Source organism: Denticeps clupeoides, chromosome 12, assembly GCF_900700375.1.
Source record: "Denticeps clupeoides chromosome 12, fDenClu1.1, whole genome shotgun sequence".
Taxonomy (NCBI): Eukaryota; Metazoa; Chordata; class Actinopteri; order Clupeiformes; family Denticipitidae; genus Denticeps; species Denticeps clupeoides.
This window is the reverse complement of record NC_041718.1, coordinates 13,458,573-13,485,585: the sequence shown is the minus strand read 5'-3', so window position 1 is coordinate 13,485,585 and position 27,013 is coordinate 13,458,573. Positions and strand designations below refer to the sequence as shown.

Genomic DNA, 27,013 nt, shown 5'->3' with positions numbered 1-27,013 from the left:
ATAATTAAGATACACATAGGCTTAATTGCAGCCTTAATCGAATAATTAAGATCCATATAGGATAGAACCTTTTTTAACTCGAGTGATTAAAGTGAAAATTCTAATTTAAACTAGGAAATGTATTCTATAAGCAATTCTAAGCTTTTCAATATGTTGCCATATTTTATCTCTCTTAATGTATAATGATGTAGTATTTATACAGTAAGCATGCAATCCATGGCAACGCACAATTCATATGCTGTTACCAGCACTGCCTGTGCTAATTTCAGCAAACGTTCTGGCAAGGTGCTAATATGGCAATGGAGCCCATTAGGTGCAACAATCGCTTTGGATAAAAGCGTCTGCTAAATAAAGTAAAGTAAAGTAACAAACAGTTGTTTTCACATGAACTAAACTTGGTTCACCTCACCCATTCAAGCAAGAAACATTAGCATTATTCATGCGGCGTACACAATGTGTGTAACAGGCACTCTTCTGGAAAAAGGCTCCTGGATTCCAGTATGTCAATTGCAGTGTGTAGATCATTTTAAATGTGTGCCGCCACTGCTGCTGCTGCTGTTTGATGCATACCGTTGAGTGTCCTACCTACCTTTAATGAGCCACGACTTCTCCGTGTAAATGTGAAATAAAAAGCACTTTGCATGTAACGCCTTGGAGTCCATTTTGTGTGATTCTCCATGCAGAAAATGGAAAAGGTGGAGATAAGTGATACATCATATCAGTTATGCAGATCTGTGGTGCTACTTTTTTGACAGCATGAGACCAGCGAGAGATCCACAGAATTGCTGTACCAGTAGCCTGGGTCTGAAGCAGATCACAGAACCCTTGCTGCATGCTGATATACCGCTAGTTGCAGTCACTTCAAATCGGAACCAGTGAGGATCTGACCGGTTGAAGCAGAATAGCCACAATTGTTAATAACCTTTAGTTTCTTAGCTCAGCTACAATAAAGCATACGAAGTCAAGGATGCAACTTTCCACCCCAAGGTTTTGTATGTATGTTTACGTGTGTGTGTGTGTGTGTGTGTGTGTGTGTGTGTGTGTGTGTGTGTGTGTGTGTAAAAATGGCCATGATAAGAAGCAGCAACAAAGCAAATTGCATATTCTGTGCTGTGCAGGCTGTGCATCCTGACCCATGACACACATCTAACTGTCATTCATGAATGAATTAATGATGCGGCATCCTCCATCACTGCAGAGACGGGAGCCAGGCAACTATATACATTCAGCACAATATTGCCCCTATTAAATTTACACTCAAGGGTGTAGCCTAATGCACCCAGGGTGCATATTTATCACCTAACCTAGGCACAATCTGAATCCAGCAGGACTTAGTGACTCTGGGAAAGGCCAACTGGTAATTGGCCAAGCAGTGGTTGGGTGTATATTAGAATGCATTAATAAATGAACAACTGCTGTGGCGGGGAGAAGGGAGCAGACTTTGCTGCGTTGATCTAGATGCCTGTTGAATATGCTGAAAGCGGAATAATCAGTTAGTCAAATTGAAACATGCAGCTACATATTTCATATGCCAGAAACACACAGATGCCTCCCTCCATCTCTGGCATATTTTTAATTAGCCCTGACTGTTCTCTAAACTTATCTCAACTATTCAGCGTCCATGTAGCATTAAAAATGCATACTCTGAATTTGTTTACAACAGTTTTGATGCTTAGAGTAGAATTCAGTGTAGTATCTTGTCATGCATAAATCTTTCAAGACACCATTTCCTCTCTAGGAGCAAATAAGGGCACTAGTATTTTAGCTCTTTGGTTATTTAACAATCCATAAAAAATTTGCATTGTTTATTGCTAAGTAACTATCTAACTAATTAAGCAACGAACAAAAATAATAATACTAATACATTGAAATACACGTTTCATTGAGATGAATGTACTTGTGACACTAGGTGACACTAAATAAAGCATGCAATTTTGAATATTTTTTTTTAAATTCAAAACCAAGCTCTTTTAAAACTGATTTGTGTATGGTGTAATATGTTAAAAATGGGTGGAATAGTAGCATTTTTGCTTATGCCTGCTGTGATGCGGGGTGATTGTCGTCTGTGGCCTGATCTCTGTCTCAGTGGAATCTGCAGACAGACAGTTTGGACACACTGCTGGGCCTGAGCCAGAGCTCTTTGGTAATGTGACACTGTTCCTGTCTTACAGATTCTGTTGCCCAGTGGACTGGCCATCTGGCCAGTCTCAGAGGTGCTGTGAGAAATACAAATGGAAAATGGGAGCAATCATTGAAAAGGTCACCTGCTACGACAAGGCTGTCGTCAAAAACTTTGCAGATGAATTTGCGTCTTTAGCACCGAGCCATGATTTAAAAATTAAAAATCACACATTGGGGATGCGTCTTACTATTCTTTCAGTCCTTCTTTGACAAAATCCTGTTGATTAGACTGTGCTTTTGGACTCAATTAAACTAATTCCCTGGGATTGTGCCAGTATACTGCTTGTTCAGCAATGCATAAATCTAACACTTCTTTTTGAGCGTGTGTCAGGGGCCCAGAACCTCTGATCTATGTTTCTGTGCCTGAGATGGACCCCAGTGGATAAAGCGCTCAAAATTGCCTCTTTGATATATGGCCAGCCCTTGTAACTGGGCGCCCCTCTGTCAATTTTCCCTATTGCTCCCAAGGTCAGCTCCTCCTCTCTCTTGAACAAATCAGAGCAGCTTTCCTTCCTCTCTCTACCTCTGACTCCAGTTCCACCCCCAATAGTTCTCAGAGTTACACTTGTGCAATGAATAGAAGAGAAAAAGAAATGTCATATTCCATTGGATATAAATTATATATTAACCCCAAATCACCCTCTAGCCCCAAAATTAAATACCTTCATCATCACCTTCATGAATGCAGCTTTAATTGCCGATCAAGCAGATCTTAATTTCATGGGAAAGATGTAGTGTCAGTTTAAGTTTTTGGAATAGCCCCTTAAAAGGAGGATGCATAGGGTGGTAGTGGCCTAGTGGGTAACACACTCGCCTATGAATCAGAAGACCCAGGTTCAAATCCCGCTTACTACCATTGTGTCCCTGAGCAAGACACTTAACCCTAAGTTGCTCCAGGGGGGACTGTCCCTGTAACTACTGATTGTAAGTCGCTCTGGATAAGGGCGTCTGATAAAAATGCCATAAATGTAAATGTAAATGTTTTTCTACCCTCTATTTTATTTATCTAAAATCCTAGCACAAATATGAAATTAAATTATTTAATACATATATATTAATTTACTATTCAGTTTGTAGAATGTGTATCTGTAGTATGGCACCTTAATTCATATTGTTAAATATTAAGTCCAAAAAAATAATACAGTTGCACAGGTATCATAGCAAACCTCCTTTTGCCCAGCACTGCAGAGAAGACAATGATTGGGTAGGTGCTTGCAAGGAAGCCTTACTTCAGTGCCTGCGGGCTGAAAGTTTGGAAATTACAGCAGCAGTTTGCTACAATTCAGCCATGTTCTCTATGGAGCGTTGAAACCAAGCACCACAATAATGTATGCAACAGATGGCCCGTCTTACTGCCTGGCAGTGAAATAAAAAGCAGAACACGGGAGCTGTAAAAACAACAACAGTTTAACATATTCATAATCGGTCATGTGTTCGATGTTGTCATATCCACCCACCTCAGTCACCTGTGATCTGTCATGTTCCTCCAAGTCTGTCCACTTAGAGTGAGCTTTGACTACAAACACTAAGATCTCTGTGGGTACAGCCTAGATCCTATCAATAGCCAGTTCTGCTTGTGCCCCTGTCCGAATGTGAACCCCTACATAATTATTACAACCTTTCACATGGCTTACAGTAGCAGTATAAGCCATGGAGGCAATTAAACATCAGTGGGTAGGGAGGGCAGTGGCAGAAGATCCCACATGCATGTGCCCTTTGAACTGCCTCCCTGATGTTTACACCCCATGAATACACATGGCAGGGGTGGCATACTCTATTTCCTGCCACGCTTCAGATAGCTGCAGGCACCATCGGCATACTGTATGAGATGAGGACATCCCACTACACAAGCTGAGTTGTCTTGTCACAGTAGGTGTTTATTGTCTCAGCTGTTATTTGCAGGCGCCGCCATGTCTCTTAGATGCTGTTGATATGAAAGGGGACTTTTTGTGCAGCTGTGAATGTGTGTTTCACATGCCCCACTGCTTGACAAGAATCAGCAAGAATCACCCGAACATAAACCAGTAGTCCTCAAATCAATGATTTAAAAACAAACTCAGCACTATTGATTCACTCCAATTTGATTACCATCCAAACAAGTCTACTGATTGGACAAAATTAGAGTGTAGTCACATCAGCGCACATCTCTTGATCAAGAACTCAACCCATTCCAACCACCACCTGTTCAGCTGCTTCTAGAATATGTTGGAGGCCTGGAAATAGGTTCTTACGTCTCATTGATCCTGAGCACTAACTAAGACTCAGTTACTCAGGCTGTACGACCCAGCACGTGTCTTTCTGAGACTTTCAAATGTTTCCTCTGATTAGAGACAGCGGTTTTACATAATCGTGGCTTCGTCGTCGGAGCCCCCAGGAGATGTCCTCTAATAGCATTGTCAAAAGGCCACTATCTGACTGCACTGGCATTCTCTCTGTCACATGGCTCTCGGATGTGGGAAGCCTTGGGAAGCTGGAGGGAAAGAAGCAGGGAATACATGATTTGTCTTGAGCAGAATTCTAAATAATCTCTTTCACTGTAACAGGTTTTCCTAAAATTCCATTGCGTAATCCTGGTGGGACACAGTGTGATTATAGTGCCAAAACCTTTCTGCTGTAGAAAGAAACATCTGGGGCAGTGGTGGCCTAAGGGTTAAGGAAGTGGCCCCATAATCAGATGGTTGCCGGTTTGAATCCCAAGGTGCCACTGAGGTGCCACTGAGCAAAGCACCGCCCCCACACACTGCTCCCCGGGCGCCTGTCATGACTGCCCACTGCTCACTCAGTGTGATGGTTAAAAGATGAGGGCACATTTCATTGTGTGCACCGTGTGCTGTGCTGCAGTGAATCACAATGACAATCACTTAATATCTTCATATTTTGTTGCAAAGGGGGGACTGTAAACATTAATTTCCATTTTTTTGGAGAGGCAATACCTTCATATTTGTTTTGATGTATTGAATGACTGTAAACATTATTTTTCTGTAATTATTAAGATGCAAAAGTGTGGCAAGACATTTATGGACATGCATTTATGCATGCATCTCTCTCTCTTTCTCTTGGAAAGATCTGAACATCACTTTAATGTAAAGTCTTATGATGCCATTGTATGATATATATGGTGTGCCTACAGACATTCACAGTGTTGTACAAGCCTACAAAGGGAGCTGTGGATCTCATTACACCTTCAAGTTGGAGAGCTAAAAAAAGCCCTTATAGTGCAACTACAACTATCAAACACTATGAGCTTTTTATGTTTGTGAAAGGCAATTTTTGATCTGTTGCTCAAATTGAATGGCTGCTGGATGACAAATCCTTGCCAGGAGTGATTTGGCATAACCTCAAGCCTCATCACTGTCTCTTTTCTCATCCTAATTCTGATGTGATTGAAAGACCTTACCCTTTTACACCCCAGCAAGTTGTACGAATCAATGCATGCTTTGCCAGGCGTTTAATTACGACCATATCTAATATCTTGTAATTTAAGGCATGTAAATGTAATTAAGCAATGACCATGTAACAGAAACATTATCCCCGTGGCCCCATTGATCATGTAACACTGCTAGTGGTCTCATGTAGGGTTGCACATGTAGGTAAAACAAAGGACATGGGTATGAGACCGCCTACATTTTGTGGGCTTGTTCAAGGAGCCACCAATAAGACATCTGACTGCACCATCCCTACATCAGTTGCTTGACAAGAATACAACACTCTTCCTTGAGTTTCTGGATCGGAATCAACCGTGGAAATCTATTGGACCTGACTGGCTTCATACACATTGGAAACAACTGGCAACTTTTCTTGACAGCTGATTTTTCACCTGACCAATTACCAGCCAAGGAGTTAAATGCTGTCTGCCGCACACTGAAGTGCCGCACACTGAAGTGCCGCACACGGTGCTGAGTAGAAAACTCATTGAAATCAGCTTTGAAGGTAAGAAACTCACAAAAATTGCATAATTATGCTGCACTTACTATAAAGCCCAGATTCACGAAAAGCCTTTTAGCTCTGTTATTTCCCCAGGGAGCAGACTATACTTCAGATTTTATGCTTGTATTTGTTGTTCCAGAAGACATTTGATAGACGCTTTTGTGGTCTCATACTAAGCTATCCTGGTGCTCAGGGGTATCTTGGACTGAAAAAGCTCATGCAGGAGCACTGATCCCTCTCAAGAATTCCATACGAGCCTGCTGCACAAATCCAAGTGTGCGCAGAGCAGGGTTTAGCTAACAATACAGCAATAACAATAGTCTAATATTGATATAAGGCATAGTTTTTTATGTAACCCCTAGGAACAATTCCATTTGTAGGCCACATTCACTTTCAATTCCTCACCAAGAGCCTTCAAGCACATTCTCATTTTCAATTGACAAAGTTGGCAAAGTTACAGCATCCGTGAGAGTACATTCTGTGATCCAGAGTCCATTGCAGGGAAATGGTAAAGAACAAGACTGTGTAAAGGCACAGTTGTTGTTTGTATACTATAATTCCAAAGTGAAAATATTGAAACAAACTATTGTTTGATTTGCTTATCATACTCGAAGAGTCTTAAGTATCTCATTCATTCATTAAATTGTGTCACAAGAGAAATTAGTGGCAATACCAATATATTTCAGTATATCAAGCCACACTTGTTTTGTCTGTTTGTATCCACAATTATGCAGTTATTTTTATAGGTTAAGTCTATTTTTCTATTGTTTTGGTTATTTAACAGAGTGACCTTGTCTTTTACATTTAAATTATGTATTATAAGTTTAATTATGATATATGTATATACAAGATATGTAGTATGTGTGTAGCTATTTTTGCCAATGTATGCATTTTAGTATGCAATATTGTTGTAAAGTGCAATCATATTCAATGTATTCACAGCGCATCACTTTTTCCCAATTTTGTTATGTTACAGCCTTATTCCAAAATGGATTCAATTAATTTCCTCTAATCAGAATTCTACATCAGCCACCTAATCTGAGGAATCAGGGGCCTTAGTCAGAGAGGTAACAAAGAATCTATGGTCACTTTGTCAGAGCTCCAGAGGTCCACTGAAGACAGAGGAGAAGCTTCTAGAAGGATAAAGATCTCTGCAGCAATCCGCCAATTGGGCCTTAATGGTAGAGTGGTCAGACAGGAGCCATTCCTTCAATAAAAGACAAACGGCAGCCTTCCTGGAGTTTGCCAAAAGTCACATGAAGGCCTCTCAGACCACAAGAAAATTCTCTGGTCTGATGAGACAAAGACTGAAATCTTTGGTGTGAATGCCAGGCCTTTGGAAGAAACCCTGAAGCATGGTGGTGCATTATGCTGTGGGGATGTTTTTCAGGATAGAGGGAAAGATGACTGTAGCATCCTGGATGGAAAAACTGCCCCAGAGCGCTGTTGAACTCAGACTGGGGTGACGGTTCAGCATTCAGCAGGACAACAACCCTAAGCACACACCCAAGATATCAAAGGAGTGGCTTCACAACTCTGTGAACGTCCTTAAGTGGCCCGGCCAGAACCCAGACTTGAATCCGATTGAACATCTCTGGAGAGATCTTAAAATGGCTGTGCACTGACACTTACCATCCAACCTGATGGAGCTTGAGAGGTGCTGCAAAGAGGAATGGGAGAAAGTGGCCAAGGATAGGTGTGCCAACATATTAAAAAAAATTGAGGCTGTAATTGCTGCCAAAGTAGTGACAACATATTGAGCAAAGGATGTGAATACTTCAAGTAAAGTATGTTGTCATTATGGGGTGTTGTGTGTCGAGAAAAAAAAAAAGAGTTTAATCCATTTTGGAATAAGGCTGTAACATAACAAAATGTGGAAAAGGTAATGCTCTGTGAATACTTTCTGAATTCTTTACAACATATGTATCCAAGTTGTTAAAGACAGTTACTACTGTTCCCACCCCCTACCCACCCATCCACCAAAAAATGTAAGAAAATATTACTAAAATGTTACAAAACTGAACATGATTCAAAACACTGTGGTTGGGCTATAGAGTTGAGGATGTATTCAGACTGTCACCCAATTATTAACACAGTGTTTGTGTGAGACATAACATTCAACTGCAGTTTGTGTCTTGATTAAAATGTGTTTCTGCTACATTCTGTCTTCTGTAGATTCCTTTTCTGGATTCTGTGTCTGAAAACCTCAGTCTGGAGACATGCCACCAGCAGTGGGCGGGCCTGTGGGCTACACTCCTCCAGAGGGGGGGTGGGGCTGGGCTATAGTTGTAGGCGCCTTCATTTCCATTGGCTTCTCTTATGCCTTCCCGAAGTCTATCACAGTCTTCTTCAAAGAAATTGAAGTAATCTTCAATGCTAGCAGCTCCCAAGTGTCCTGGATCTCTTCTATCATGTTGGCAGTCATGTATGGTGGAGGTGAGCTACACATTGCACAAATCTTTTGAAGACACTCTCTATCACATCCACAGCAGTGTAGCCATCCTCTGTCTACCAGATGTTAAGAAATCTTACAATCCTCATACAGCCCAAAGCTCCATTCATGTGCAAAATGAAGTCATGGGGCAGAAGATGACAAATAAGCATATTCTCTGAAATGGCCTGAGTGAAATGGACATCATTAAACAAGAAAATATGGCAGTGAGCAACAGTATGTTTCCCTGGAGTTGGTATCTGGGTCTCTTCACTGCTCAGCTGTTTATTCTGCATTAATTGTCCAGTGTTAACTTTGTCTCACCTTTTTAACCATTTAATAAACTTGTTTATTGGCCGGCTTATGATGAAATTTTAGCTGGAACAATTTGACATATCACCAATTGCATACATGGAATTTTCAACATTTAGATCTCATCCATTGAGGTGTGTAGCATTGCAAGCCTTGCAACAGGTCAGGCAACGGGTCAGTTTTCTTCTAGGCATTCACTGTTTAAAGGGACATGGTCATGTGTCCTCCACAAGATTTGCACTTTCACTAGGCTACTAGTACAAACAGTACATATTGTTAATTTGCTTCAATTATTAGTTGGTAATCATCTAGTTGAATACTTGACAGATTCGACCACTGCTCTTTTTCCAGAGGGCAATATCTTATAAACCATAAAGTTTAACACAGCATGTTCGTTTCATTTTAGCCACACATTTATTTATCAGCTTTCAGTGTATTTGTTAGGCAGGACCTCATTGTCCAGTCTACACGGCAACCACTTTTTCAAGATGTGATGGTGGTTGTCCATATTGATGCTTCCTCTAGCTGTTTGAGAATGTACCAACACTTTGTCGTCTTTTTTCCAGCAAATGAGTCTGGACAGCCTCTAAGCAAAAACTGTCACATTTCATTTGGTTCCCTTCAGCAGTGTCAGGTGTTGGCAGAAAGGCTGAAGCATCCTGAACGTAAATTCAAGCCCTGTTTTTGTGGGCAAGAATCCAAAGAGAGACATGCCTAAAGTAAAACCCAGTCTGCCTGTCTGAATAACTGTTTATAGGCATGCCTGATTTACAGTTCATTGTTAACAAGTTCACTAAATGAATACCTGTTTGATGTGGAGCAACTATGGATAAAATGACAACAATGTGAGAGAAACCACATTATTTTATCTTATCTTCCTAATCTCCATTTGGTCCCTGGCACTGGTGAATACACAGGCTAAAACATTTTGCAATGTGTAAAAAAAATTAAGCTTGTTTGGGGCCACTAAGTTATTTAGTTCCTCCTCAGCAATGTGAACATGTGTTCATGCATGTTCCTGATCAGTCCTTCCCGCCTTCTAACAAAGTAACCCATTGATTGTGTGAATGTGTTGTTCTCCACATCCCAAGCCACCTCTCATGACATGGTTTACTCACGGCATTAATACTGTACAAATCGAAATAATCTGCACACTTAAGGGGGAAAAACATTTAAAGCACTTGCCGTTCTTGTTTGAAACTTCATAGCACAATCATCCATTGGCACAATATAATAAAACTACAGTACAGGCCCAAAATTTGGACACACCTTCTCATTCAATGTTTTTTCTTTATTTCCACAACCAATTACATTGGTAGATTCTCACTGAAGGCATCAAAACTATAAATTAACACATGGGGAGTTGTGTGAAATAACTGAAAACATGTTTTATATTCTAGTTTCTTCAAAATAGCCGCCCTTTGCTCTGATTACTGCTTTGCATGCTCTTGGCATTCTCTCGATGAGCTTCAAGAGGTTGTCACCTGAAATGGTTTTCCAACAGTCTTGAAGGAGTTCCCAGAGGTGTTTAGCACTTGTTGGCCCCTTTACCTTCATTCTGCGGTCCAGCTCACCCCAAACCATCTCGATTGGGTTCAGGTCCGGTGACTGTGGAGGCCAGGTCTCCACTTTTTGTTAAATACATACCTCCACATGTGTTCATTCATAGTTTTGATGCCTTCACTGAGAATCTAATGAATGTAAATGGTCATGAAAATAAAGAAAACAGAAAATGAGAAGGTGTATCCAAACTTTTGGCCTGTACTATAGACACTGACAGGAGTACATATTATTTTAGGAAGTGTGGCTCACAGCCCTGTGAGCCACACTTCACAAATAGATGTAATCACACCTGTGATTCACCTGTGATTTATCTGTACTCGAAGACTACGTATAGAGACCAGCCAGTTCCACACTGCAATGACAGCCTGGGCTATTTTTGTGATGTTTCCAAGGTGGCAAGAATCAAACACAGCAACAGATTTTAATGGGATAATTTTTCCCACGGCAGTGTGCTCCCATATTTCACCCATCAGTTCATTAAAATCAGTATGCTATGTTGACGAATCAGCTCTTTATATGCAGGCAGATTACACACTGTAAAACATGCAAAGAAGGTAAAGACGTGCAACCTTCATTAAATTTGACCCGTCCATAAATATGCATCTGCTCTGCTTGAGTCCGATTCACTAAATAAACAATTCCTCTGAGAGATTTCACATTGTGCACCCCTAAGATTTTACAGCAAAATGTGTCACGCTGGCCTCATTTTCCTGAAACAGCCTCCTGTGTTTTCTCTAAAATGCTAATGTGATTTAAAGAGTGACATCACACTCTACTTTCAGTTTCTTTGCACACTGTTGCCGCCCGTGATAAATTCAGTGAAATTGCTGCAGTGCACCAGGAAAAAAGAACTCCACAACAAGCAGCAATTATTAGAATTCTGCCGCTCCCGTGTTATTTTAGAAGTGCAGCTCTAGGCTCCTCTAGTGGTCAACTAAAGATATGTTGCTATTTGCAGAGGGACTTTTAGCTGTAACAGCACAGCGTCATCATGCACTAATAAAAACTGTGGTTCCTTTAGTTATTAACATGCTCGTCTGTGTTATTCCCCAGGTCCAATAAGTAGTATCCTGGTGAATAAGTATGGAAGCAGACCCGTGATGATTGTGGGCGGCTGTCTCTCAGGATGTGGAATGATTTTTGCCTCCTTTTGCAACACGGTGGAGGAATTGTACCTCTGTGTAGGAGTGGTGGGAGGTAAGTTATCAAACACCAGTGCAGGGCAAAACAGGACCTCCTACATACAATGCTGATGACTTATTGCATTATAATCAAAAATGACAAAACATTCTCTGTAAAGGAAGTTACTGTCATTTGTATCACAGTGATTTGTTCTTTGTCCAGGTCTGGGACTGTCATTTAATCTCAATCCAGCTCTTACTATGATTGGCAAATATTTCTACAACAAGAGGCCCATTGCCAATGGCCTTGCCATGGCTGGCAGCCCCGTTTTCCTCTCCACACTGGCACCACTGAACACCTGGTTCTTTGACCAGTTTGGCTGGAGGGGAAGCTTCCTGATCCTAGGTGGTCTGTTGCTGAACTGCTGCGTGGCAGGTTCACTCATGAGACCAATCGGCCCCAAGACTCATCCTGAAGTGAGAGGAGATCAAGAGAGAAAAAGTGTGCTGCAGGTGATCAATGGTTTCATCGACCTCACCCTATTCAAACACCGTGGCTTCCTCCTCTACCTCATGGGCAATGTGGTTATGTTCTTTGGCCTCTTCTCTCCACTAGTCTTCCTCAGCAACTATGCCAAAAGCATTCATATACCAAAAGAAAAGGCAGCATTTCTGCTTTCAGTACTGGCCTTTGTGGACATGGTGGCTCGGCCTTCCATGGGTCTAGTGGCCAGCACCAAATTGGTGAGGCCCAGAATACAGTATTTCTTTGCTTTGTCTGTGCTTTTCAATGGGCTGTGTCATATGCTGGCTCCTCAGGCAGTCAACTACATGGGCTTTGTTCTCTATGCCGTCTTCTTTGGCTTTGCCTTTGGCTGGTTGAGTTCTGTGCTCTTTGAGACACTCATGGACTTGGTGGGAGCTCAGCGCTTTTCCAGTGCTGTGGGTCTGGTGACCATCATTGAATGTACACCTGTGCTGCTTGGGCCACCATTGCTAGGTATGCCAGATTCAAGCAATAAAGCCATGTTTCATGTTTTAACAAATAAATTGGTGTAGACAGTGCAATGCTACCAATGCCATGAACTATGTCATACCCTGAAATATGCTTTATTGTCTTCACTTTCACAGGGAAATTCAATGACATCTACCATGACTACAAGTACACATACTATGGTTGCGGAATTATCTTGATTGCTGGCAGTCTTTTCCTCTTTACGGGAATGGGGATCAACTACAGGCTCCTGGACAAGGAGGCCAAAGAAGAGGCCAAGGGCTCCAACCCGGAGAGTAATGGTGAAGTGTCAATTCCAACCAATGCGTCTAGAGAGAGTGAGGCCAACAATGATGTGATTCCAACTGTGGCGGAACTGGTGACAATCGCTGAAGACTATCCAATGTCCATTATCCAATGTTCTGCAGAAAATGCATCAAACACAATGAGTGATAATGGCAATGACCAGTCCTGAAAGAGTTTTTCCATACCTGAAATCCTTCCATTCATGTACTACTGCAATCTCATGGTGTTACATTGTTCTAATACATGTTCTAATCTAGTTTAGAAGGTTAATAAATTATATTTTTAGATAAATCTATAGGTTTGTGTCAAGGCTGAATACAAGTAACTGAACTGTCTAAGCTGTCTTTAAAATGCATATCAGGGGGAGTTTGCACTTTTTTATTTTTAATGTTTTCTCGACCGTTTACACAGTATACATTGTTCTATGCATGAAATTTGTCACATTTTCATGTTTGTCAATGAAAGAACGCTGGATGATTTTGAACACTGGCTTTAAAATCACTTTTTTTGAGTTTATTATTATACTGAATACTGAATTCTCTCCTGAAATCATTGGAAAATGGTGGACCTTGAAGCCTTTGTTGCACATTTACTATGGGTGGTAGTAGCCTAGTGGGTAACACACTCGCCTATGAACCAGGTTCAATTCCCACTTACTACCATTGTGTCCCTGAGCAAGACACTTAACCCTAAATTGCTCCAGGGGGGGACTGTCCCTGTAACTACTGACTGTGAGTCGCTCCGGATAAGGGCGTCTGATAAATGCCGTAAATGTAAATGTATACAGCTGTCTCTTAATGGGTTTACGCCTGTATTATTCTGTGTACTTCGTTGTTCAAGAACGTGCTGTCTTATAAAATAATTTTATGCCCCTGCGTAAAGACATTGTCTCGCGCCAACCATTATGCGCCAAAACAGTTGAAACTGCTCAATGAAGCCATCGCTCTGGGTAGGATAAAGTGCTCTAGTGAATTAAATGAAAAGGGCAAATAAGAAATATTGTCGTTTTAAAGCACGACGTGGCGTGACGCTGAACTCGCCCCCGTAACTCTGCCTCGGTGGCTGTAACGGAAGAGGCAGAGGCCGCCAGGTCTGACAGGAATCAGAAAAAAAGAGCGGAGCGCTCCGCACTTTTTTTTTTTTTTTTTTTTTGGACATTTTGTCCCTTGCTGAAGACGTGCTGTCCCTTGCTGGAGCCGTGTTGAAAAACGGCTCCGAGCTTGGTCGGTAATCGCCAAGTTTGCGTTAACAAGCGCCGGAAGAACTCTGGGGAGTTGGGTTAGCCTCCAGGCTAACGCTGGTGGGTTTTTATCCCCCCCCTCGCCGTTCGCCGACGGCGCAATGCGCGTTTAGATGGACAGAGAGCGGGCTTTCAACTTCAACCTGCTGCGGCCGCCGAGGAAAAGGGTGGGTCTGCTGTCAAGACTCGACATTTTGCATCAGGAAATTAACTTTGACGCGCATAAAGGCACATACTGTATGCGTATTTTAGCGTGGGCTCGTGCTCATGAAAATACATGTATTATAAACGCTATAAACGGACAATTTTTTTTCCCCCAATTTATTGTCCATAATTTTTTTTTATTATTGTTAAATTCCACAATTATTAAACTTACTTGCTACTGTTATTTCAGAGAAATCCTGAACCGGCTTTTTAAATGACAGAACTCTGTCCTGGTAACTATGTGGTATATTCTGTGTTTAGATGGATAAAGAGCAGCCTTTTAACTTCAGCCTTTTGCTGCCACCGAGAAGCAGCCCTGGGCAGGTTTCTACTGTCAAGCCCCAGGATCATTACGACAGCAGCAGTGGTCACGGTTTCGAGTCCCTACAAGTAGCCGGGCATTCCACATAAACACGAATGTCTTTATGTGTTAGTTAACTTTACTAAATTTACTAATTTTACTACTTACTGTTGTCCGACATTAGGGCTCCAGCACATGTTTTAATCTGGAGACTAATGCATCCAAAGTAGGAGCAAAGTTCTCAAACACCGGCACGATTTTGCCTACAAAAGCCACCAGGCCAGGTAAGTGATGTCAGACACATATAGTTATTTAGTGTCTTTCTTTGTCTTATTGTCTTGTTTTGTTTATTTTATTTTTGTATTGAAATATTTGTACTGATTTTTAGATGTTTCTAAGAAGATGGTTGTATTGCCAATGGAAAAAGAAGAGGTCTGTGTTTATTTTTATGTATATTTCTAGGCATAATAATGTATATTTGATCAGTGATTTACAGATTAAGAAGCTCTGTGTATTTTGATTTTATCCATCAGATGATGTTAAAATCCAGTCACCTATATTCAAAGCTGTTTGAGGAAGCTGAGAAAATTAAAAGTTGGAAGTTGAGAATAGACTCAGAGCTTTTGCAGAGAGACAAGAAACTTCAGGAGAACAAAAGAATAATGGAAACCCAGCGTAAGGCTATTCAGGAACTACAGGTATTCACAGATTCGTTAGAAATCGAAATGGGTATAAAAAACAACATTCTCATCATTCTAAATTATTTCTGTTCATGATGAAGTTTGCCAACGAAAGCCTCAGTATGAAATTAGAAGACCAAATCCATGAAAATGAGGATCTCAGGAACAAGTTTGTTACATGTTAACAATGATTAATGTTATTATGCAGCAGCATAGACAAACATAGACATAATTTTTTTCTTTTTTTGTACTTTTACAGAAATAATTCTACCAGAAACTTGTGCAATATACTGAAAGACACGTTTGAAACAACTGCTGAGAAAATGATTCAGTGTAAGTAGAATGAAAGCATGTCATATATAGTTTTGCATTTAAGGTCATATTTATTGTAACAAAAGCAATTCTTTTTTGTTTTAGTTGAAACTGAACGAGAAGAAACCCATCACATTTTCATAGAATGCCATGGAAATATTCAGGTATTGCTGTGAGCATAAATGCAGTTAATGCAACTGGCGTATACAGTTCCATGTGTGACAGACATTTCTGTTTGATTTTGTGCATTTCTTTCTGAATCTCTTGCAGCACAAATTGCAGTTGCTTTGTTTATAGGTGGATGTAGATTTTGCTTCATAGCGGCATTACAGCGCAGATTTATTCATCATACTTATTATTTTATTTATTCGTTATACTTTCAGGGGATGATTGCTGCATTTGAAGGCCTTCGAATTAAAGCTGAACATGATCAGAAGGAAGCATTAAAAGGTATTATTTTCTATATTTTTGTATGCATTGCATTGCATTTGCCATTCCATATACCAAGACACCTCAATTAACAAACTTCCGAAGAATTTTAAACTCAGAATACTGCACCACTAAAAATAATAAGTTTGTGTTTTAACATTTTGCTGAAGATTTCCAAGGATGTCATTGGAATATCCTTTTTAAAAATATAGCTGCTTTGATCCTGCTTGATTTCAGAATTGTAAGCATAGTTTTCTTATCATTACTTTTTGCCATTTATACAGTAAGAGAGAGTCTGCAACAAATTAAAAACCTTAAAGAGACATTTGAAAAAGAACAACAACAAAATCAAGATGAGGTAAATATATTATACCTTGAGTATACCTCAAGTTTATGTATTATAATTATCATGCACACATCAATTTTATGGCACTTGTTTTATACTTACAAGTTTATAACAATGAAATGTTCTTTTTAATTTGTAAGGTTGTAAACCTTCAGGGTAAACTTGCTCATAAAGAAAAGGAATTTAAGGAAATCTTGTTCAGCTTTCAAGAAACACAAGCAAAATGCACACAACTCTGTGAAGCTTCAGGTGTGACATTGTAATTTCCTCCCTCAATATTGAAGTAGACCAGTATGTAAACATATTTATCAGTATGTGAATATTGTTTTCTTTTAACATAGAGCAACAATTTGAAATGCTTCAGAGTTGTGAAAAAGAAAAAGAAATCCTTGCACAGAAACTAAAACTAGCAAACGAGCTTCAAAAGGAGAGTAAGGTATGAACTTGTTTATCTTTTCTGTTTGCAGTTGCATACCTAAAACCAGTCACATCTTCACTCTGTATTCAGCTCTGTGGAGTTAAACCCCCTCTGGTCATATAACAGATGTTAAAAACTTATTTGTCTGGGAGCTTTTTTGTAGTGATTTGTTATCTTATATGTCTCAAATAGTTGAAGAACAAATAACATTTTTGTCAGTTTCCAATTGCATGACATAAATCGCATGCACAGATCATTATCATGCTGAAAGAGGACACAATAGTTGGTCTGCAACAACATGTGGATAGGTTCTCTCCCCACAAGCATCAGTGGGCATAGATGTTTTCCTCAAACCACTTTTGGTAGGTCGTGACCATTGCAGTCTGGGAACATCCCACAAGACTTGCAATTTTTCGTTGGCTAACCCAACCCATTAGCCATCACTTGTCAAAGTCACTCAATTTTTTTAAGCTTGCCCATTTTTTCTTTTCCAACATATTAACTTCAGAGATTAAATGTTCCCTTTCCACCAAATACACAGTTATGTACAACTGCAACAAGATAATCAATGTATATAATTAATCAGTGTATATGGTTACTTGGAAAATATTAGAAGACACCTTATAAGCCTATTAAGCAGCACCTAATATTTTTCTCAAGGAAAAAGAGAACAGCATTGCCCATACTTTAGATGTCCACAAACAGGAAAATGCTAAGATCCTTGCTGAGAAAGATAACAGGTTGACAGAACTTACCAAAATCAAAGATCAACATCTAGAACAGATTGCTGTAATGCAGGAGACAACACTATCATTGCAATCTTTACTGGCAGCTGAGACACAAAGGTGTGTTTTAACAAAATTTCCATATTCCATTTTTTTTTATCCAAAATGCCTTTAAATATATGATTGACTTAATATTTTCATAATAGGGTGGAAAACCTTGAAATCCAGGGTAGCACGCTCTCTGAACAGCTCAACAATAAACAGGTGGAATTAGGTGAGCTATTATTTCATCAAGATATGTCAGAGTTAAAATAAAGTGATTTGTCTATATGCACATGTAGTTCATAAGTGTTATGTTGTAGTGGCAGCAACAGAAAAGATTAATGAAGCAGAGAAACTAATTCATCTCCTGAAAGAAGACATGGTGTAGTACTATATTCTTTACACTCATATATTTTTACAATAATGAAATCTCTAAAAAATTGTACAGAAAATATATGATATGCAAATATCTTTAAGGATAAGAAAACTTCAGCTATCAGGAATCTAGAGGAACTGATGCAGGGAGAGGCAGTGAAATGTTCTGAACTCACCGAAGAGCTTGAAACGAATAAGGTGCTAATGAAAGCATGCTTGGATTTCTTGTTTTTGTTTAAGTCTGATCATTATATTTCATTAGGTTAATTAGAGTTAAGTACAGTTAATAAGTAATGAGTTGCTGATTCATACATAAAATGTATGTGTATGTCAAATATATCTGCATACATGAAAATGATTTACATGAATATTTAACAGCTTTAATATTTCATTTATATTATTTTGTAATGTTTTGACTCAATACAGTGTAAACTTCAAGAGGTTCAGGAACAACTCTCATTTGCATTATTGAAGGAGGAGAAGTCACAAAAGGAAATAGAAAAGCTGAAAAAAGACACAAAAATATATGAGTACGATTTTCTTTTCCCAGTGAATTATCTTTTATCCATTATCAAATATTTAGAAATTTTCTTCCACCAGGGTGAGAACTGTGGAACTTATGGAAAGCATGCATAAGCTTCAGTTTCAGAAGCAAAGTATTGAAAAACAAGTTGAGGGTGGAGTATCAGAGGCAAAGACGCTTGAATCTCTTCTCAAGGTTTAAACTTAACATTACATTTAAAAAATTTTGTTGCAATAATCAATTATCATTTTTGATATAAAATAATAATTACACTATATGTATGCCATTTATGACCATAATTTCTATATAAATGATATTTGTGTAGAAAGCTTCCAAGTTTATGGTGTAATGGTTACTTTGAGCAGGAAAGTAAAGAAAATGAAGAGAAGAAGAGGTTAGAAATTGAGTGCCTTCACAAGGAGAATAATAACTTGAGGTATAAGTCTGTCATGTGTTATACATTTGTATTTTACTTTATTTATTATCTGCAGAAATTATACTTAATTATACAGTGTTGAAAAGTAATTATATTCTAATATTTTATCACAATTTCACAGAGTGGAATTAGAGTCTTTGAAAAAAGATATTGAGATGTACCATGAAGAGGCAGAGAATGTTAAGAAAAAAATTGAGTTTGTAAGTCATCCATTTTTTACAGTTAGTTAACAGATTATGTGTCCTTTCACTTTTTCATGAAATATTTGTGTGTGCTTTTGTGAAACATCCAATGTTTGTTCTATCAGTTTCTCTAATAGGGGTCTGATCCTGTAAGATTGAATAACAAATTTTAAATAATTCAAACAAGACAGTGACACCTTAGAGGTTATGTTGAAAGAAAAACTCAAGGGATCTTTTTAAACCTCCCATGACTTTTTTTTTAGCTTTTATTAGTGGTCCCTTGATACTGTAGCTGAATATTTATTCAGGATATATTCATTTCTCCAGGATGCACTGTTTCTTTGTCTGTAGCTTTAAATACTAATGAGTAGGAGAGAAACAGGATGAGGAGAGCAACCTATAGAAATGAGGGCGCATTCACAAAAATTACATAATCAGCACTATTCACCAACAACGTTTGGTGCGGACAGGAAGTTGTGTTAGTGTTTTTATAGAAAAAATAAAATAAACCCCCTGGTGCTTCAGAGACTTACATGACGAAACAAAAAAAATAGATCATTTTTACATCTAATCACTGAGCAACTGCAATACTTCGCTCGTTTGCAAGCCATGATGGTTGGTGGAGCTAATGTTTTAAGGGAGGGGTGGGAAATTCTCTGGGTGGAAAAGCATGAGATAGGAAGGTTACCTTTCCCCGTATGAGGTCATCAGGGCCCAAATTTCATATCTGACATTTGAGCTGCCACTCTCTGAATGGTGAAGCAGAATGGCCAAAGCACTCTTTATACATATCACTTTTCTAGCCACTGCAGGACCATAGACGGGCTAGGGGAACTCATATTAATGTTAAATAATCTCACGAAGTGGAAGTTTCATGTCAGGGGGCCTGTAAATAAAAGTTTAAATGTTCCTGAATAAAACGTTATATTTCATAGCTTTAATAGGGAATTGTTATGATTTGATCAGATTAGAATGAGTATATCATGTTTTTTCTGGTTTTGGCATTTTAATAGATGTGAAAAGGCAAGAAAGTATGTATAAAACCTCATCCATCTTATTCCTCATTCATATTATGCAGTACAAATATTCTTTGTTAAACTATTTTGTTCAAATGACAATCTACCATCATCAATAATGATTATGCATTTTCTCTCCTAAGAGTAAAAGCTCACAGAATGAACTGAGTAAAAAGGACCGACAAATCAAAGCTTTAGACCTGAAGGTAATTTCCTCAATTACATTTGTTATTGTATACTGGTTTACAGTTAATTGTTACACATCATTTTCGTCTTTACAGTTGGAAACATTTAAAACTAAACTGGAGAATAAAACTAAAGCTCACGAGGACTGTCAGAAAGAGGTAAATATTGAGAATGTAAGCACAATTAAGTGCAACATAGATGAAATGGTTGCAACTGGTTTGAATATCAATGCTGTGCCTTGATGTATTTAGAACAAAGTTCTTCTGACTGAAGTAGCTGCTCAGAAGGAAAAACATAAATGTCTGCAATCTGAGGTATTATTAATTATTATTAATTCTAACATACATGAATATTGCTGTTGTCAGTCTCATAGAATTTATAATACTCTGTATGTGTGTTTTCATAAACCTCAGATAAATGCACTGAAGCAGGAGTGTCAAAAATCTGAAAAAGAGATGCAGGCAGTTCAGACAGAACTCAGAACAAAGACAGCCTCAGAGGCTGAACTCCAAGATGAGGTTAGTTAATAGTTATATTTCTGTCTCACACCAAGATTGCTCTTATAGTAATTAAATTGAGTATAAATCTATTCAAAATGTGTATGCTTTGATATAGGTGCAAAAATTCAAGCAATCTGAATCTGAAGCTCTGAGGATTAAGAAGAACACTGAGATTGAATGCCAGCATAAAATATCTGACATGGTTGCTTTACTGGACAAGCACAAGGTTATCTACATTCAAACACATTGACTATATATAAACATATACATTCACTACCAGTCAACAATTTGGCTGCATCTTCTCATTTAGTGAAAGTGAAGCAATTGTTATTGTGAAACACTGCATGTGTCCTCTGCCCTGGGTGAGCAGTGGGCAACCATGACAGGCAACCGGGGAGCCGTGTGTGGGGATGGTGCCTTGCTCAGCGGCACCTTTGCAGATTGGCATTCAAACCTACAACCTTACGATTACGGGTCTGTTTCCTTACCCGCTAGGCCAACCACTGCCCCTGCATTGCCTTTTATTAAAGTATAGAACAAAACTGAAGACATAGGACTATGAAATTACACGTGATGTTGTGTAATAAATAAAATGGCTCCATCCAGTCTCCATAACCGCCACTATTGTCCAAACTATTGACTGGTAGTGTATTGTTCCTCATGTTTGAGAGCATAAGGTTGTCTTTTTCAGAATCAGTATGACAAGCTGGTTGAAGAAAAAGTTGCAGAGCTTGAACTGAAACAAAAACAAGTGACTGAAATTACTACTATTAAAACATCATTAGTAAGTTACCATTATTTTTTTGTGCACTGTAAATGTATCTCTTGTATACTGTAAATAATGTTTTTTTGCAGGAGCTACAGTTGTCTCAGATGCAAATTGAAAACGGACAACTGAAAGAGCAGCTTGCAAATGAGAAAAAAGAAAAGGTAAAACTTGAAAAAAAGATAAAAGAAAGATCATTGAACTTTTGGGGCAAAAATCAAGTTTGACTGCTTTTAGGATATTCTGAAGCAAAGGTTTGAAGAATTGGACAAAACCTTGGTCTGTCAGAAAGCCGTTTATTTGAAACAAAATGTAAGTGTAAAACACATATTTGTGAGGCTCAATTCACGGCATCAGCATTTCCTACAGTGGTATTGATGCCCAAAATATAAATTTTGGAAAAAATACTTTTCACCTGTAGGGGGAGCTCACACAGCATGTGAGCTAAGATTGTGTGTTTTATAAATACATATATAAATTATTCTTATTTGTTTAATTTCAGGAGAACCTGGAGCAAGACATTTTGTCTTTAAAAAAACAAACCAAGTCCTTGAAAAAAAAAAAGCCTAAAGACTTGGCAGACAAACAGGTAATGCATCATTTGTTTACATTTGTTTCTTATTAAACATTTAACATTTTGATTTTTGTGTTTTTTTTTCCTTAGATATTTGAAAGTGAGAGATGTTGGAATATGTCAAATACTTCATCGGCCAATAGATCAGTGTTTGAATTTTCGAAAGGAGTAGAGACTGATTCGTCCGTTGGGACATCATCAACCAGAAAGGTTCTTTAAAAACTGCTCATAGGCATATATACTGTTGAATATTTGCATGTCATTGAGTTCTGAATTACCCAGAATGCAATTTTTTTGAGCGAGTGGCCAGATATTCACTTCTACAGAGGAAATGTATTACTCACTTACTCACTCGCTATACTTAACCAATTAGTGCCCGTTCTCAGGGTCGCAACTGCCAGAGTCCATGTCGGGACATTGGATGCAGGGCAGGGAGCCAGCTCACAACAGGGCACACACTCACTCCTGTGGTCAATTTAGACTTGCCAATACATCTAGTATTCATGCCTTTGGTTGGCTAGAGGAAACTGGAGAGCCCGAAGAAAACCCACAACAACACAGGGAGAGCATGCAAATTCTGCACACACAAGGTCCAGTTAAGGACACACAACCTTGAATTTGTGAGGCCACGTTGCTAACCACCATACCACCATGTGACCGTCCAAAGTATATTACAATTCTATAACTGAATTCTTATCAATTCTTATTTCTTTTTTCACCTGAAGGACAATGACCCTCATAAAGCTACTTGGGCTTCACACATTAAGGTTGGAGCAACACCTCGAATTAAGGTATCATTTTAAAGAAAATGAAATGAATGAAATAAAGGACTACATGTACTCCTATAATATTATCCTGATAATAATAATTGTTTTTGCCTGGTAATTCAATGTTTTTCAATTTAAATGATCAGTCTTTTAGAGTACGTACTCCACCTTCTACTGAGAAAACTAAGCCATGGAGAGCAGGAACCTTACAGCTAGATCCAAAATCAGACAGCTCAGAGCAAAACGGATTACAGGTAAATTATTCTTTGACAACAATACATTTATTAATTACAAACACTCAAAATGAGGTACAGATATTGAAATTGTACTTGAAAGTACAGTATTCAAGTAACTCACAACACTAAAGAGGGAGGACCCAGGCGCAAGTGGAATACAAATAGGTTTATTAGGACAAACATATAGGGCTCCACTTTGGTAAGGGGGAAGTGGAAATGGGAAAAGGAAAGGTCTCACTCTCACAGGGACAATCCGCTCTCACACGCCACCTCTAACACATGGCATGACATTTTTACATTTACACATAACCAAGACCCTGAGTCACACCAACTCAGGCCACGACTCCAATCGTAGCACAAGGGAGGATCATTATATTAGATAAAAAATACTTTGGAATGCTTACTATATGTCATTGTTAATTCAATTGAAATTCAATTATTTGAACTCTTTTGAACTTGAAATAAGTAATCACAATAGCTTTAACTTTCCTATTGCAGGCCTTGTCTCCTAATACTAACATGGTACAGACTAAACATGGTGCTGGAACTGGTCAGAAGAGTGTAGATGTGTTAAAGAAGGTATTTGTGTACACCATATTAGTTGCTAACTATGAAGCAATATTGTTCATGTTGATGTATTTTTTGTCATCAGTCAAAAGTCATATTAAAAATGGTCTTAATTATAATATAAATAAACATTAATCAAAGTTCAGCTGAAACAGTAACTTGCTTTCCATTTGTAGTAATGGATTACAGTACCTGTTGGTTTACTATATTAAATCAGGAATCATTACATCATACTATTTAGAAGCTTGTTTTTAATAATTGACTATTACTTTAGACACAAAGCCCAGCTATTCACAAATCACCAGGAACAGCATTAAAACTTGCTGCAATGAAACGATTGAGAGATGCTGGATGGACCACTGTGATCAATTCGGACAGGAAGAAAAAGAAGAACACCGAAAAGATATTTGCTTAAATTTGCTAGAGCACATGATTTGAGAAACATATGAAGTTGTTTCAGTTTATAGTGATTTCTATTCAGTGAGTAGTTGTTCAATAGTCAACATTTTCAGGATATGTTAAGCTTCCTTTTGACAATTTTACAATTTTTGTTATTTAAATGTTCTGTTACATGAACCATTGTTCAAAATTAGTTATTCCAGAATATATATTTACTTAATGTTTGTGTGATATGACAATAGAGTCATGTTAGCCACCATCTCAGGTGAACTGATTTCATTGCAATGACACACTGCAGAACAGTTGCAACTTATCTTCTCCTCGGATGAAATTGTAGACTCCACCCATTGAACTGTTACTGACTTACACGTGGATGGAAAAACAGTTATCATTTTTCACTGATTAATAGAACTAATAAATAAACGTTGTGCATTTATTTAGTACTCTCAGTTACTCTTGGGTAGTTCAACATGTCAACTTTCACCTGTTGACACTAAATGCATATTCCACTGTTCTTTAACAGTGATAATGAATTTTAAAATGATGGGACAACAATATGAATATTTTCTGTAAGGACGAATCGTTCAATGGTCTTCAATTGATTTAAATGATTGAAAGGTTGAGTGCCCATTGCTACGGGCCGTCTCCTCATCTTCCCGTAAAAACTCCAGCCGGAACTGTGTAGGTCTTGAGTCAAAGGGTATGTGGTGAGAATGAAGTTCCTCATTTATTGAGGGGTTATAAATCTGAGGGCCATCATAAAGTCCGCCAGAAATGATAAGCGTATCATCGCCTGGACTAAACTGGTCCACTGAAAGCAGAACAAAGGACATTAGAAAGTTATCTTAAAATGTACTATGTGATTCAGTGTGTGATTGAACTCGTGTTGTCGAACCTGTGTCGTCTGAGGTGTTGTAGAGAGGCTCATGGGAGAACTGCGTCCTTCTGCGTTTGCAGGTGCTTAATGCGTACATGAAAACTCCAAGAAGAAGCACCCCGAGAACAACACCGAAGAAAATAGTAATGGCTCGTTCAGAATCACCGAGGCCCGCTGAAGAACCTGTAAAACACGACTCAGTTACCAGTGGCACCGGTGGTGTTTCAGATGAAGCACTGTGCTTGTAACAAGGACATGGTCATCACCTCCAGTAGATGGTGTGACGGTCTCGTTGTGAGCTTCTGTAATTGATGTCGATGTGCTGCTGGCATTTGTGGGGACTGTTTTTGCCGAGGTCGTTGCCGTTTGCGGTGTCCCGCTCCCTGGAACCGTGCTAGGATTAGACGTCGTGTAAGGCGTGGATCTGGTGGCAGCGGTCGCCCGAGTTGAGGAGGGCCCAGACGTCTGTGCTGTCTCAGTGGAGGCGGAGATGTAGTCTGTGGTTGTGCTGTAAGTGTCACTGTGCTGGGAATGGGTGGGAATGCTTGAATCAGTCGTTCTTGTCGAGCTTGCCGTTGTCCCCGCCACTGAGGTGCTGCTCTCACTTGTTGGTAAAACATGTGTGTTGTTGTCCTTTGCCGTATGTGTATTATTTGGTGAAGTAATTGCTATTGGAGGAATTGTAGTGGCTGCCGATGTAAGCCACAGACTACTGAAAAGAAACAACGCTGGCCATAACACGCCCATGATGTTCCGCTTCTTTGACAGACCTGAGCAGAATAATATGATAACATTGTAGAAATAGAACTGCAGACATCCATACACTTAATGTAATCAAACGTTTGGTGCTATTGCATGTATTTCGTTATATACACACACACATGCCAAAATAAGTGTTAAAAGTTGGAAGTATAACACAGTGTAGTACACACTGTAAAACATCACGGTGTAAAATAGAGTTGGCCAAATGAATAATTTGTTGGCGGTTGAACCACAGGCGTTTATTCACACTGAACCCACAGAACCTGTCCGCATCATCCTTCTCAGCCTTTTCTATACATCGATTACATATGTAGATTTAAGTAGGTATATTCACTTTAAGGTCCTTATTTTATCAAATCAACTTGTTTTTCTTCTTAAAAAGATGGGCTATTATTAAGCCCCAAGGGCTAAAGAAACCTCTGTTAGCATGCAGCAGTATTTTCAGTCGGAAAAGTACCTCACAGCTTTTGTATTTGGATCGTAACATATAAGCTGAATCCTGTATGCCGGTCTTCATTACAAAAACCTACCTTGGGGGAAAGAAGAGCGACTTTCTGAGCAGATCCTGAAACTTGGCGCTGTGCTGCTCTTGTTACTCTTCTTCTTCCTCTACCCGCCACTCCCTGTAGGCCAGAGTCTACTGCACAATTCTTTTGCGTCACTAGCAGGTAAAAAGGCGGTCCTCTGCTGTGCAAATTTCCTTTGTGGCTGGCAGGTTGTCAAGGAGACGTGGTTTATTAGCCACATTAACCCTTCCTTTCTTTATTTACAAAGCTAACAGTGACGTTTCAGCGCCAGGTTTCAAACTCTGAACCAGTAGAAACAACACTTTTTACTTCAATGAGGTGTATATAAATGTTGGTAAATCAGCCACATCTTTAAAACCACTGGCAGGAGTGGACATCAAGGATTATTTGGGTGGTTTTTATGGCACTAGTTCTGAGATGGGACACGTTAAGTAGCAAGTTGTGAAGTGTGAAACACAAAACGTGTCCTCTGCTTTTAACCCATCTCCATTGGTGAACAGAAATGACAGGCGCCCAGGGAGCAGTGTGTGGGGACGGTGCTTTTGCTCAGTGTCACCTCAGTGGCACCTTGGCAGATCGGTATTCGAACCGGCAACCTACTGATTACGAGATCAACTACTGAGACTACTGATCAACAACAACAGTACATATAACTCCAGCACTTTCACCTTCAATCACTCTGGACACTTTGCACAAATCACTTTGCACTTTTTACTTTACTGCTCTTTTCTTTAAACATTGTCTTTCACTCATTTGCACGCCTTCACCCTACCAGTTGCACATATTTT

The 27,013-nt window shown here is 39.1% G+C and overlaps 3 protein-coding genes across 8 annotated transcripts; 2 read left to right on the top strand and 1 right to left on the bottom strand.

Annotated features, from left to right (window-relative positions):
• The first annotated feature begins 2,238 nt into the window (after positions 1–2,238).
• Positions 2,239–13,004, top strand: LOC114800994 (monocarboxylate transporter 1-like). The gene is made up of 6 exons (XM_028998937.1): positions 2,239–2,259; positions 4,799–4,814; positions 8,365–8,544; positions 11,468–11,611; positions 11,759–12,535; positions 12,667–13,004. The coding sequence occupies exons 1-6, from the start codon at positions 2,239–2,241 to the stop codon at positions 13,002–13,004; spliced, it is 1,476 nt and encodes a 491-aa protein (XP_028854770.1).
• A 1,033-nt stretch (positions 13,005–14,037) lies between these two features.
• On the top strand, positions 14,038–24,491 carry sycp1 (synaptonemal complex protein 1). 6 transcript variants are annotated; one of them, XR_003751447.1, is made up of 34 exons: positions 14,038–14,242; positions 14,541–14,669; positions 14,765–14,864; positions 14,969–15,012; positions 15,114–15,278; positions 15,362–15,429; positions 15,520–15,593; positions 15,678–15,736; positions 15,956–16,022; positions 16,286–16,359; positions 16,488–16,596; positions 16,689–16,783; positions 17,426–17,610; positions 17,697–17,764; positions 17,853–17,914; positions 18,010–18,105; positions 18,334–18,437; positions 18,508–18,625; positions 18,796–18,866; positions 18,988–19,066; positions 20,208–20,270; positions 20,346–20,408; positions 20,502–20,564; positions 20,664–20,768; positions 20,866–20,976; positions 21,442–21,534; positions 21,606–21,680; positions 21,754–21,828; positions 22,019–22,105; positions 22,181–22,272; positions 22,816–22,881; positions 23,004–23,111; positions 23,592–23,672; positions 23,935–23,967. XR_003751447.1 is itself a non-coding variant. In XM_028998778.1 (34 exons), the coding sequence occupies exons 1-34, from the start codon at positions 14,189–14,191 to the stop codon at positions 24,073–24,075; spliced, it is 3,072 nt and encodes a 1,023-aa protein (XP_028854611.1). In that variant the 5' UTR covers positions 14,038–14,188; the 3' UTR covers positions 24,076–24,491. The 6 variants fall into 6 exon arrangements, 5 of the variants coding, with proteins under 5 accessions (XP_028854611.1, XP_028854613.1, XP_028854612.1 ...); XM_028998778.1 differs by having other exon boundaries at positions 22,181–22,300; positions 23,935–24,491; XM_028998780.1 differs by lacking the exon at positions 18,508–18,625 and having other exon boundaries at positions 18,334–18,436; positions 18,794–18,866; positions 22,181–22,300; positions 23,935–24,491.
• On the bottom strand, positions 23,120–26,361 carry LOC114800905 (integumentary mucin C.1-like). The gene is made up of 4 exons (XM_028998783.1): positions 26,229–26,361; positions 25,203–25,706; positions 24,955–25,119; positions 23,120–24,870 (listed from the first exon to the last, which is right to left on the bottom strand). Exons 2-4 carry the CDS (start codon positions 25,681–25,683, stop codon positions 24,644–24,646), a joined length of 873 nt encoding a protein of 290 aa, XP_028854616.1. The 5' UTR covers positions 25,684–25,706; positions 26,229–26,361; the 3' UTR covers positions 23,120–24,643.
• Between the last annotated feature and the right edge of the window lie 652 nt (positions 26,362–27,013).